Source organism: Mus caroli, chromosome 14, assembly GCF_900094665.2.
Source record: "Mus caroli chromosome 14, CAROLI_EIJ_v1.1, whole genome shotgun sequence".
NCBI lineage: Eukaryota > Metazoa > Chordata > Mammalia > Rodentia > Muridae > Mus > Mus caroli.
The window spans coordinates 106,188,475-106,201,577 of NC_034583.1; the positions used below are offsets into that span (position 1 = coordinate 106,188,475).

General features: G+C 44.6%; 1 protein-coding gene across 1 annotated transcript in view; it reads left to right on the forward strand.

The window, feature by feature from the left end:
* Positions 1–4,074: 4,074 nt before the first annotated feature.
* Gpc6 (glypican 6) overlaps positions 4,075–13,103 on the forward strand; it is a 1,014,181-nt gene continuing 1,005,152 nt past the window's right edge. Inside the window, exon 1 of the mRNA XM_021181728.2 lies at positions 4,075–4,881. Within this exon, the coding sequence (XP_021037387.1) occupies positions 4,722–4,881 (160 nt within the window). The 5' untranslated portion in view covers positions 4,075–4,721. The remainder of the gene's footprint in view (positions 4,882–13,103) is intronic.

The following is a 13,103-nucleotide window of genomic DNA, read 5'->3' on the forward strand; positions in this document are numbered from 1 at the left end:
CAAATGGATTCAATAAGAGTGTGACGTTCATTTCAAAACAATGTAATCTTTCTTATTAAAAAGTTGAATTTCCTGCAGAAAACATGGATTGGGCAGAAGATAAAAATGTAAACTACTCTACTGTAGAGCCTGAGACGGGACTTCAGTTCATTGGATCGCTGGTGGGAGTCTTCCCTAAAGTCTACAAGACTCTTGTGGAAAACACACCTGAAAACTGGCAGAAACCCTGTCTGTACAGTCAAAGCTTTTAACCTTTGTACCTAATGTGGTCTAGCACACTCCTCTGGATGACACGAATGCTTCTCTGGGGTTCCCAGTAAGCCTCTTTATCATCCTCACAGTACCTCTCTCTGTCTTTGATGCTCACTGCAATTGTTGCCATGCTGGAAAATCTCCTGACTTGGATTCAACCAGGCTACCTCTAATTTGTTCTCTTAGATTTGTCTCTTGCCTTCAATTTCTCTTGTTCAAGCTTTAGATTGGTGCCCGTGCTTATATTGTTTTCGCTGGAAACGGCAGAAAAACCAAACTCTAGTATTCCTAAACTGCAGGGTACTTATTGATTATGTAATAAGAGGTCGAGGGTCGGATTCGTGACTCAGATAGAAAACCAGGAGCTTTGAGCATCTCCGCCCTTCTTCTCTGTTACCTCTGTGAGCAAGGCTGTGCTTCCTATTCACATTTCAACCATCTACCTCTAAGGAGTCAAGAGGTGAGGGGAAAAGACCCTTCTGCTTTAAAAACAAGATGGTCTTCACACACACACACACACACAGAGAGAGAGAGAGAGAGAGAGAGAGAGAGAGAGATAGACAGACAGACAGACAGACAGACAGACAGACAGAGACAGACAGACAGACACAGACACAGACACAGACACAGACACAGACACATTAGTGTTTCTATTACCGTGATGAAACACTGTAACACTGTGACTAAAAGCAACTTGGGGAGGAAGTTTTCCTGAAAGCATATGGGACAGGAACTGAAACAGGACAGGAACCTGGAGGCTCATGATGATGCCGCGGACAAGGAATGGTTTTGTTCCCTGACTTGCTTCCTAAGGCTTGCTCAACAGTCTTTTTTAATGAACCCAGGACCAACAGCCTGGCTATGGCACCATCCACAATGGTCTGGACCCTCTCTTATCAACCAGTAACAATGAAAAGGCCCTACAGGCTTGCCTACAGCCCCATCTTATGGAAGCATTTTCTCATTTGAAGTTCATTCCTCTCAGATGATTAGCCTGTGTCAAGTTGACATAAAACTATCCAGCATGTTTTGTGTGTGTGTGTGTGTGTGTGTGTGTGTGTGCACATGCTTAAAGGGAGGACTGTTCTCCATGGAGCTAGAGTTCTAGGTGGTTGTGGTTCACCTGACATGAGTGCTGAAACTAAGCTTGGATCTCTGAAAGTTCAGTAAGCTCTCTCAAATAGTGAAGCCATCTTCCTATATTTATCTTGCTTTTCAGTCAGGAAAATATTTCTCAGAAATCTCATCTTAAATCACTTTAGTCAGAAATGGTTCCTCCACCCCAGCTCTACAGTATTTAATCGGACAGGAGAAGGATGGCCTGCAGTGACTTAGGTCAAAAGAGATTCTTTCCTTGGGTTGGACACGTTTCGCAAACACATTTCTCAGGGTGATTGACGGAGGATGCCTGATTGGCCCGCCACCCTTGGTTGCTGAAGACCAAGTTGTCTCACTAAGACTCAAAGTCTCTAAAGTTCTGTTTATATTTTGACCCCAAGGATTCTGAAAAACAGCTGGGCTTAGAAAATGGATTGGAAACAGGAGTCTTAGTGGCCATAATCTGTGTTTCCAACAAGACCCGATGTCAGCATTTCAATAATCTTTTTTTTTTTATCTATTGAACCAAACATTATATCATACAAGTCCAGTCTTCAAAGCTTATCTTCACACACATTCTTCCCATTTCCCATCTTCCTAGCTTAAGCCTCAAATACCTAAACCTGTCACAATGATTTCAGTGTACCTTCTAGCCGCCTACTAAGTCTCCTTTCTCTGTTTGCTTCCTCTGAATAATATTCTTCAATCGTCCTTTTCCTTACTGTGCCTGGTATAAACATGGCAGCTGTCATTCAAGACCTTGGTCAACAGGTTTACCTAAGTCATAGATACTCTCTTATTCTCAACGAATTTCTATCACATCCCCTTCCCATTGCCTCATGAAGGTATGGCCTCAGGTAGGACTCTGGCTTCATTCTTTTAACACTACTTCAAACAATGCCATATTACACAATATGTGGGCTAGGCAAATTACCTAAGTCTGACTAAAGTTCACAAAACAGCCCTAAACTTGTTGACCCTTCCAGTAGAATTAAGCTCATCTATTTATGCTTGGTGAATCTAGTAATGTTCTGTGTGTTAGCCTTCTTACAAGTCTACAGTGGCAACAACTACTGACTTATAGGAGTATGGAGTGCTCATCAAATATTAAAGGGTTAGCTGATCTCCAGGTAATCAGCATAACACGTCTCAATGGTCTTTTTTATGCATGTGTGTTTGCCAGTGTACACACAGTGTTTTGGTGTGTGCTCAGAATTGCTATCTACCTCCTTGAAAGTGTGTGTGTGTGTGTTTCCAGAGGCCAGAGGGGTCAGATATCTCTGGAACTGGAATTACAGGAGTTTGTGAGCCATATTGTTGGGGAGCTGAGAATCAAACTCTTGTCCTCTCAAGAACAACATGTGATCTTAACTGCTGAGCCATCTATCCCTTTCGCCCCCTGACTACCTCCTTTGAGGCTGACTGCAAAAGGCTTAACGCTCCTCAACTAGACTAGACTCCTTTCTGTTCCCCCAGCGCTAGCATTTTGTATGCATTTTTGAAGATGCAACAGGCAAGCACTCTATCACTCTATAAAGATGATGATGAGCTAAAGAGGAGTTCTTGGAAAAGAAGATGTGCCGAACAATTCTGACAGTATCGAAGGTGCCCAGGATAGAGGCAAATGCAAGGATTTCGGCTTCAGGAGTCCCTCTGGTCACTAGTCATCAGGAAACCAGCATCCTGCAGAGTTATACTTCAGTACTACAGAACTAGGCCCGACTGACCCCGTACTGACTTCTCAGGAACTGGGAGACCAGTGTCCACAAGGCCTCACTACTGGATAGCACTTCTTTTCTTCTTTTTTCTGATTGGTTAGTTTCAGGAGCTGTGGGTTTCAGGGCAGACTTAAATATATTTGATCTCTGTGCTCATTAGCGTGAAGAAAAGCTCAGGAAGTTGATCAGACCTGAATTTTCACTTGCATCCCATTTCACAGACCTCTGAGAACTTGGGAGAAAATGTTAAGGTTCGCGTGTTTGAGAGAATCTGATGAGAGAAAATTAAGACATTGTGTCCCTCCTGGGATCCTGTTTCTTGCATGGCCAGCGGCCATTGTTTTATCTTCATATGGCCTAAGTTTAGGAATTTAAGAATCCAGTGTTTTGTAGGTGGGACCTCTCTCTCTCTCTCTCCTTCCCTCTTTGTGTGTGTGTGTGTGTGTGTGTGTGAGAGAGAGAGAGAGAGAGAGAGAGAGAGAGAGAGAGAGAGAGAGAGCTGGGGGAAGAGGAGTAAAGACCTATGGCACTCTATCCGTTCTTAGGAAAAAACAAAACAAAATAAAACAAAACAAAACATTAAGACAAGCAGAAAGCAGCTTCCACCTAGAGAGGTGGCTCTGGCCCTTTCCTAGGTTTCTTTTCTGCTCATTTCTTCCCTGGCTTTGTGTTAGGTACACTGGGGCAAGAGCAACAATTGGAAATGCAATATTCTTTATCTCCAGAAAAATATAGCGTGATCACATTTACTCTCCTCAAACACTTTGTCTTTTTTGGTGGTTTATTTATATCAGGAAAGGGAACATCTCGGAAGTGTGTGGAGGCCATAAAGTGATTGAGAAAATAGGGACCTTTTGCTGGTAATCTTTCCCCTCCTGCCTAGTGGCTCGCGATCCATTCCAGGTTTTGCGGCCGATTCTGCCTCTGAATTTCGGCTGTGCACTGGGTAGCACGTTTCTCCCTCTCTCCCTCCCCTCCTTTCTCCTTCCCTCTTGCCTCCTGTGTCAGTCTCCAGGATTTTCTCTCTTCCTATTTCAAGAAGACTCTCACTGGCTCCCTCAGTCTATGTGAAGCTGAGGTTTCCCCTGGATCCCGTACATCTCCATCACATACCTCCACGCACACACCTCCCCGAGAGCCCCGCGTTCACACCCACAAACACGCGCGCACACACTCGCGCCGGCCTGTCCATCTCCCTCGGGGTGGGGGGAGCCGGCGCGCGGTCCCACCTTCGTCGCGCACACTGGATAGGCGAGCTCGCAGCGCTCCACGACTCTGCGGCTCGGAACTCGGACCGCAGGGCTGAACACCCCCACTGTGGTGTTTGAAAAAAAAAAAAAAAAGAGAGACATTTCTTTGCCTTTTCCTCTTTTCTCCTCTTTCTCGAACGGTTTTCTACCGGAGTGGCTAGCGGAGCCGGCAGCCTTCCCAAGGCAGCCCTGGTTGGCTTGCCATCCTCCATCTGGCTTATAAAAGTTTGCTGAGTGCAGTCCAGAGGTCTGCGCGGCTCGTCCCCTCGGCTGGCGGAAGGGGGTGACGCTGGGCAGCGGCTAAGGAGCGCGCCGCAGGCTCTGGCGGGCTTTCGGCTCGAGGGGCAAGGTGAAGAGCGCACAGGGAGCTGGGGGCTGCCGAGGTGGACTTGCATGTTGCACCATGCCTTCTTGGATTCGGGCTGTGATTCTTCCTCTCTCCGGGCTGCTGCTGACCCTCCCGGCCGCGGCGGACGTGAAGGCTCGGAGCTGCAGCGAGGTCCGTCAGGCTTACGGTGCCAAGGGATTCAGCCTGGCGGACATCCCCTACCAGGAGATCGCAGGTAAGCGTGGGCCCGGGGCCCGCTGCAGCCCCGAGAGGCGGCGGGGCGCCCTCTCCCTACCCCCTGTTGCTCAGTTGGTGCTCACTTTCTGCGGCTACCTCCCAGGGACCCCGCGTCCCTGCATCCAGGCGGCGGAGGCTGATCCCGTTTTTTCGGGCGGGAGGAAGGTGTGCGTGCCCGCCGCCTCATTGTGTGCACACGCGGGAGCACCCTCGTCCCTCGCCCCTCGCTCCCTGCATTTGCTCCCGCGCCCTGCTACCTCCGTGGCTGGCCTAGAGCCGGGCCGGGCCGCTGGAGCAGGGCACGGTGGAGTGAGGACGGCTAGCGGAGGCAGAAAGCGGAGCCGGGCGCCCATCGCATCCCCCTCGCTGGGGCAAACTTAGGAGAACTGCGGCCACAGTTTGCTCAGCGCCACCGTCTGAGTGGCGCCTTCTCCACTCCCGCCTTCGCGCCGGCGGGGGCGGTGGAGAGACGCGGAGATTCCCCTACTCCAGCTCTCTGCTCTCCAGGTCCTTTCCAGGGACTGGGCGCCCGGCTCCTGGGCTGGGGACGGGCCACTAAAGGGACCCATTGCTCGGGTCCCTAGGATCTGCACGTTGGAGTCCCGAGGCAGTTGGAGGAGGTGTCTTAGTACTCTGTCTGCTTCAGATTTGGGGCGGACTTTCCCATTAGGGTGCCCTAGTGCTTCCCGGACTGCGGTTGGTCACTCGGGCTGAAGAGACAACCGGGCCACCCGGCGTGGCGCCGGGTCCCGAGCATGGCCTCCCGCTCTGGCCGGCTGGTGCACGCGGAGCCAACTTAAGCAAGTGACCCGATGGGGGCGTTCGTCTCCGGGGTCTGCACTTCAGGTTCCGCGGCTCGCCTGGTCACAAGCATTCCTTCCTCCCGAGCTCTCGAGCCCCCACCCTCTGCCGGAGCAGCAACTTGCGCAGCAGCCTGGGTGTGTGTTTCCCAGCTCTTAGCGCCAACCGACTCCTAGCTTCTTTGGGGCTCCGTGAATGAAACGTGTCGGGGACAGATAATCCTTTGGCTGCGAGGGAACCGAGCTGAAAGAGGCCAAGGGGAGACTAGGGATGCTGTGAGGGCGCGGGCTGCTCAAACCGGGTAGCTGAAGTCGTCCTATGTGACCTCAGATCCCTGGATCTCCACCAGACATTGTTTTTCCAAAGAACTGGTGGATTGATGGAAAACACTTGCAAATATCTTAAAACATCTTAGTTTTCAATACGTTGTGGAATTAATGCTTTATGAACGATCGGCTTCGCAACGCTGTGGGTGAGGGTCTTTACATACATTTCTATCAATTTGGGTATTACTAAAAGGAAAACAAACCACGCTCATGTATCATAAACAGCGTGGTGCTTTATGTAGAAGGAGCCCCCCCCCCACGCCCGCGCCCTCTCCCCAATTCACAGCTAGGTGTTCCGTTCCCTGGATCTAGTAAGCTTGAGAAAGTGTAGTGAATTATAAGACGACTTACTCTTCAGTCTCCAGGATTTCGCCCACCCGACTTGAGCACTCCCTAATTTGTTAATCAATGACTAGAAAGGCAGTGCTCCTGCAACTCCTTAAGTTTCTTAACCACCATTCCCTTTGTCTACTGTTATTTCATTCTTTCTAATTAATTGATAAGGATCAGCTTCACCTTTTTAACTCACCACATCTCAGGAAATTCAACTTTTAAAACGTTTAGAGTTGGGCTCCCTTCTAGGAACTCGTTTTTCTCTTCTAATCTGGCCATTTTAAAACTGCATCTTTTAAACACGCATATTTCCCAACATGATTTCAGATAAGATATCTTCAAGAAGAAAACAGCAAAGTATTTTTAAATTGCATCGGTATTCCTTAGTAGATACTGAGACTCTCAGGAGACTTGCCTTGACCCTCGGCACCATCCGGGCGCCTGGCTATGGGGCAGATGGCCATTGTAAATCATTTCTGTAGTCACCAATTACTTTGCTGGAGACCATTCTCAGTGGCTGTACTCATTCTCCAGTAGTTAACTGCAGAGGGTTTTGCTTGTATACTTTTTTGTCTTCCCCATTGCTTTGAAAAATCACAGACTGTTAACAGCTCTGAGTTCCTGAGTTATATCCACCCCACTGAAATCACCTCTAGCAGGATTGGGGAAGAACTGAGAACTTTATCTCAAGCCCGGTGTCCTACAATGCTGGTGGATAGGATCAAGGTTCATAGTCCCATGGAGTCAAAGGCACATTGGGTAGGAAAAGAATGGATTGTGAGATAACTGAAGGGCTTGTATTTGGGGGCAAAGCTTTTTGTTTTTTGTTCTTTTTCCAAAATAAACTTTACTCAGCGCTAAAGTACATTGCATTTACTATTGCTGTTGGAATAACCACTTAGGAAATATGGTGTTATTAAATAAACACACTCTCCCTCTCTCCCTAGCTCTTGGCAACTTTTACATTTCATTATGTAGTAGAGGGAAGAGTCTGTGTGGTGGTTATCCTATCTTAAACCCTGAGTCATCCATTGCCTTGCTTACACATCCAGTGGTTTGCTTGAGAAATGGCAGGAATTTAAAAGAACTGCTGTTCAGGCTCCAGATTCCAGTTGAGCCATGTTTACAAGTAGCTTGCTTAGTGAAAATAACTGCGATGTAATAAGAACATTATATTTCATCTCAACATTATTAAACTTTTACTCCAAGCTCACCATTGTAGAACAATGTTGCCCTTTTCGGGGTAGAGAGAAGCTCTTCTAACTGCCAGAGGGGGGACTCTAGGTAATATATAAATCTAGGAAGTGCCTTCAGAGGGAGAGTCTGCACCATCAATCTTCATGCAGCCTTGATTTTAAACCCATGCCGGCAGATTAGATAGACTCTCCGATTTGGAAGGTTTCCAGAGGAGCTGACTCTTGAGCCCTTCTCAGCGATCCATTCTAATAATTCAGAATTCCTGTGGTCCAAGCAGTGTTTCCTGACATCTAGCCAAAAGGCTTCACAATAGCCTTGCTTGTTTTTTCTTCTTCTGTGTCCTGGGAAGATCCTAAGCTTAGAGCATCAGGAGCTTGGGTAGGAACAGTCTTATCAAGAGCTCACTACTCCCTCAACACTCAGCAATTCCCATTTCTTGCTGGTGCTACACTTCTCAAAGAGCAGATTATAGTAACTGTTTGTGCTAGAGTACGGATTATCTGTACAATGCTTGTCTGCTGTGCCCAAGGCACTATGTCTCTAGCAACACATGCATACCTTTACACATACACTCACTCACACCCACTGATGCACGCACACCCACATTCACCCATTATCCCCAACAGTGAAGCATCTCACCATTATAAATATGGGAATCCAGAGACTGTTATTGTAGGGTTTCTTTTCTTTTCTTTTTTTTTTTTTAAGATTTATTTATTTATTATATGTAAGTACACTGTAGCTGTCTTCAGACACTCCAGAAGAGGGCGCCAGATCTCATTACGGATGGTTGTGAGCCACCATGTGGTTGCTGGGATTTGAAGTCTGGACCTTCGGAAGAGCAGTCGGGTGCTCTTACCCACTGAGCCATCTCACCAGCCCCTATTGTAGGGTTTCTTACATGTAGTCTTTTTGAGATCTTAAGTTGTACTATTTCTTAGATCAGAGTAACTTTGTAGCTTAACATGGTTCTTTTCTCATTGATCTAATGTAACTTTGTGTAATGCTTCAAATCTATAGAAATTCTGTACCCATCACCTATTCATATTCAGTACTTAAGCAGGCCATGTGGCTCAGCTGGTTAAAATGCTTGGTGCCAGACCTAAGAACTTGAGTTTGATTGGTGAGACCCACCTCTTTGTAGGAGAAAACCAATTCTCCCAAGCTGTCCTCTGATCTCCATATGTGGTCAAAGATACCTACATAAACACATAAACACAAGTTCGAGAGAGAGAGAGAGAGAGAGAGAGAGAGAGAGAGAGAGAGAGAGAGCGCACTACCAAAGTTTTGATATTTGATAGATAAAAAGACGGCGACTATTTTTTAAACATCAGGCCCATGAGTGGCTCAGCTAACAATTGTTGAGACAAAAACTGAAATCCAGGAGTGCTGGTTTGACAGTTGGTCAACCAATCTCTAGATTGGTCCATTATTCTACATAATTAAGTCTCCCGCATTTGTCGGATGCACAACATACAAGACCTAATCTTTACCCCTCTTATATGTGTTGTTGGCCAATACATCCATCTATATATTCTTACAAAGTTATGTGTGCTGAATTTATATTGAGTTGCAACATCACTCCCCAAATACCTTGAATTTTGATTTTAGTTTCCTGGGAATTGGTCACCCCCTACCAGTACCACTTAATAATGCATCTCTACATTTCCCAACTCATTTTTATTGTATTTATATGGTTCTATAAGGCACATGCATTGGTTTTTTTCTGTGTACTGGGTCTACTAGAGCATTAGCTTAGTCCAAGTGGAATATTGGGTTAGCCAAACAAAGTTTATAATAGATTGTTACCCATAGGGTAGAAGCTGGAGCAAAGTCCTATTTCCACTGACTGGGACAAAATTTAAAACCAACAATTTTTAACATGTGCTTTCTCTCTCTCAGGTATGTCTGGAGTTAGGACACAGTTGAACATTAAGAATGCATTAAAATGTCTCTGTCTTTTTATGCAAATTTGTCAATTAGCTATGTCAAGATCTATGGAGAAAATAAGACCCCCCCCTCATATTCTGGTGATCTGGTGCTCTAAGTCCTTATTCTAGCTTCAAGTATGTATATGTGTGAATTCTTCATATTTGTGTATGCATACACACAACACATACGTACATAGGCTTTAGCTTTGTCTCATTGATCATTAACACATTTTCTTTTAGTTCATATGTAGATACTGCATTAACATAAGTGGGAAAGCAGTGTTGAGTAATTCTTACCACTTCTCAGCTGTGCTAAAAGTTTTAGTTTTGGATAAATGGTTTAAGTTCCATTTATCTGCTTTATTCAACGATTTCTGATCCCTGCCCCCTCCTTTGTTAATGGATGGCTACCTTTAAAGCACTTTGGACGAACAAAGTGAATCATAAATTAATTAGCTGAATTTCAATTTTTTATTTCTATGGTTTGGCAAGTCACTAGATTTCTAAAATAATTACTCTATTTCCAGGTATCAAAGCCATCTGAAATCCAGGTTATTAGGAGTTCCTCCTGTTAAATCTTTGATTTGGGAGTCAGTTGAGAGTGTTCCTTCCAAACAAAGTCAGTTCCGCTGATTTATTAAGAGAATAATTTCTTGTCATTTCAGGGCTGACACACTTTTTTTTCCATAAGACTCACTTCTGTTATTATACTGTCTCTTAATAGTTTGTGACTAGAATGTAGGCCGCTGTCAAGGATTGGTTCAAAGCACACAGCATTCTGTTCTTAAAATATTGAGGTTAAGAGATAGTATTCATTTATATAAGGAAACAAGTGCTTAAATGTTTGAACACTCATAAAATACAAAATTGTTGTTTCCAGCTAGGTGGTCTACTCTGTAAAACTTGTAGTAAAATAATGGTTAATAAATGACTTGGTCCTAATTTCTGTCTTATTTGAACTTTAAAAGGCTAACATTATGCAATTCTTCTATAATTTACATATCCCTGAAGAGTTCTAGAAAGGCCAGTGATTTAGGGCTGACGAGCTAGTATAAACAACTGTTTTAATATTTTCAAAATCTGGATGTTGTCTTACTTTACCTGCTAAAGTAATCTGTTATATTTTTTTCACTGCATATAACATAACTTTAAATTATATACCAATTATCCAAAATTATCCAGTTATCTGGTTGACAGTATTTTACACAGCCCCATTTGGAAAGTATTGTCAAGCCAGGAGTGGTGGGCCTGCATCTCAGCATTCAGAAGTTAAAGCAGGGGATCTGGAGTTCTAGGCCAGCCTGGGCTATGTGGCCACACCCTTGTCCCAAACACACACACACAAACAAACAAGAGCAATAAGGACAGACAGAAGACAGCCATCCAAACAGGACAAACAGAAGACAACCATCCAAACAAGTGCACAAATGTTTATCTTTGGGCTGGTAAGTATGTAAGTAAAATAACTAACAGTGGTAAATCTTGCATAAAATTTTCTAAATTTTAATAAATTAGGACAAAAATAGGTTGTTATTGTCACCTAATTATCGTTGTTCTTGAACTCTTGGAACAGCAACAAAGAAAAACAGAAGTGGCTACATTTCAACAGCCTCTAGTTTACTGATCATCTCAGGCCTTTCCCTCGTTCACGTAGTGAGCAGGCTGGGTGCTATGTATAAGCCCCTGAGTTTTGTGCTCCCTCTGTAATTCCAGGGAACTTTGATCCCATTGAAAAACAAAAGTTTCAACAGGGTACGGTTGAAAACATAGTAAATCGAACTGAGATAGGGTGTGCATCATTAAAGGCAAGCAGAATCATGGGATCATGTTATCTAAGCAGAGGGCCTTACATGTGCATCACTGAGGAACTGCAGTGTGACCTGGACTGTGAGAAGCTGTCTAAGAACCCTTGTGAACTACTGTTCTAAATCAGACACTGAGACTAGAACCCTAATAAGCTAAGCCTGTTGTAGCTCTCTGCCCTAGAGACCTCTACCATGTCGTGAGAACTCTACCATGTTGTGAGGATCCATCACACACACACACACACACACACACACACACACACACACACACATACACAGACTTCCTATGTTTGCTCACTCCCCTTTAACCACAGAACTCCCTGGGACCTCCTGCCCTGCTTCTCGATGGCGACTGGACAGTGGGGAAGAATTCTTTCTCTCCCATCCAACCAACGTGACCATCCTATCAAGTCAGTGAGTGTTTTCCTTTGCTGGGTCCTAAAAAGCCTTAATTTAAACTCCCTGCTGAAGCTTTACCCTTTCATGTGAGAGCAGTTGGGATCCCTTCGAGAAGTATTGCAATCAGAATAGGCCATGACTCTGAAATATTGCTTTGACTTCTTTTAGAGGAATTACTAGAAGGGAAAACCACAAACACAAAAAGAAAGGAGCTATCACCTTGAACTGAAGTACAGACTGTTGAAGTAGGAAAAGGGAATCCTGAAATATTTAGATTCTGTGGATACTGCCCAAAATTATTAGTCAATCAAATATTACTTATATAACTTTCACTGTGTGATTGCCCATGGACAGTGTGGGTGAGTGTATGGGAGAGAGACAGCCAAGGAGAGAGAGAGAGAGATTAACAGAGAAATAAATATCCATAAAACACTCACTGTCTTACCAAGGCAAGGCAATTTGGCCTCGTTTTATCTGTGTTTTTTGTTAGATACAAAACTCACTATCGTCATTAAGTCAAGAACATCAGTGTTGTTGATAGAGATTCCTCAAATAAGCGCTGGATGAATTATTAATATTTAGAAAGTGTCAGGTTACCAAGAGTCAGGTCATCAGCCATACATGTCAGAAAATTTCATTCACAGATTTTTTGTTTTCGCACTGTGGCAGTATAAAAAGAATTTTAAAAATTTCAACAAAATAGAGAACTAATTCCACTTTATCATAATCTCCCTGGAATTTAAAAATGTGTTTTGGAGTTTGTCTACCTCTGAAAGCTCATTATTGATGATCGGACAGGAATCAAAGTATGAGGTGGCCAGATGTAAGCAGAAGCCTTGAAAGATGGGGAGTGTTTTGTGAGGGAATGGCAAGGGAAGGTGGAAAACAGGGTGGAGTGAACCGAGGCCTGTGAAGGGCAGCAGAGACAGGAATTTACTTGGGATGGCTGAGACATTGTGTTGAGCTACATGGGTGTGGTGGGGGTTTTAGAGATCTCTGGATGTCCTCAGCTGACTATGGTGGGAATTAGGTCATCATCCAGGGTGGTTGGCCCTAAAGTGATACTATGGAAGTATTGTTTTTGATTGGTTAAACACTATAAACAAGATGGATTAGAGAGGTTTTTCTTAGAGGCCCCATGGGCGAGGACAGCAGAGATGCTACATGGGCTCTTTAGGCAGGAAGTGGACAGTACTAGAAGAGGGTAAGGGAAGAGAAGGAGCAAATGGGGCTATCAGAAAAGTGAAAAACTTAACTACAGTGAACTTAAAATCTAGACCCAGTTGCACAGAGGTTCCAATACAAGCATTGAGAGAAGATGAGTTGTTGAAATCTTCACCTAAAATAATCTGCTTCAGCTACTTTTGGCTGCAGGTCACAGAAATCCTGGCTCAGTTGGCTTACACACCCATCCTTTCACACATTAAG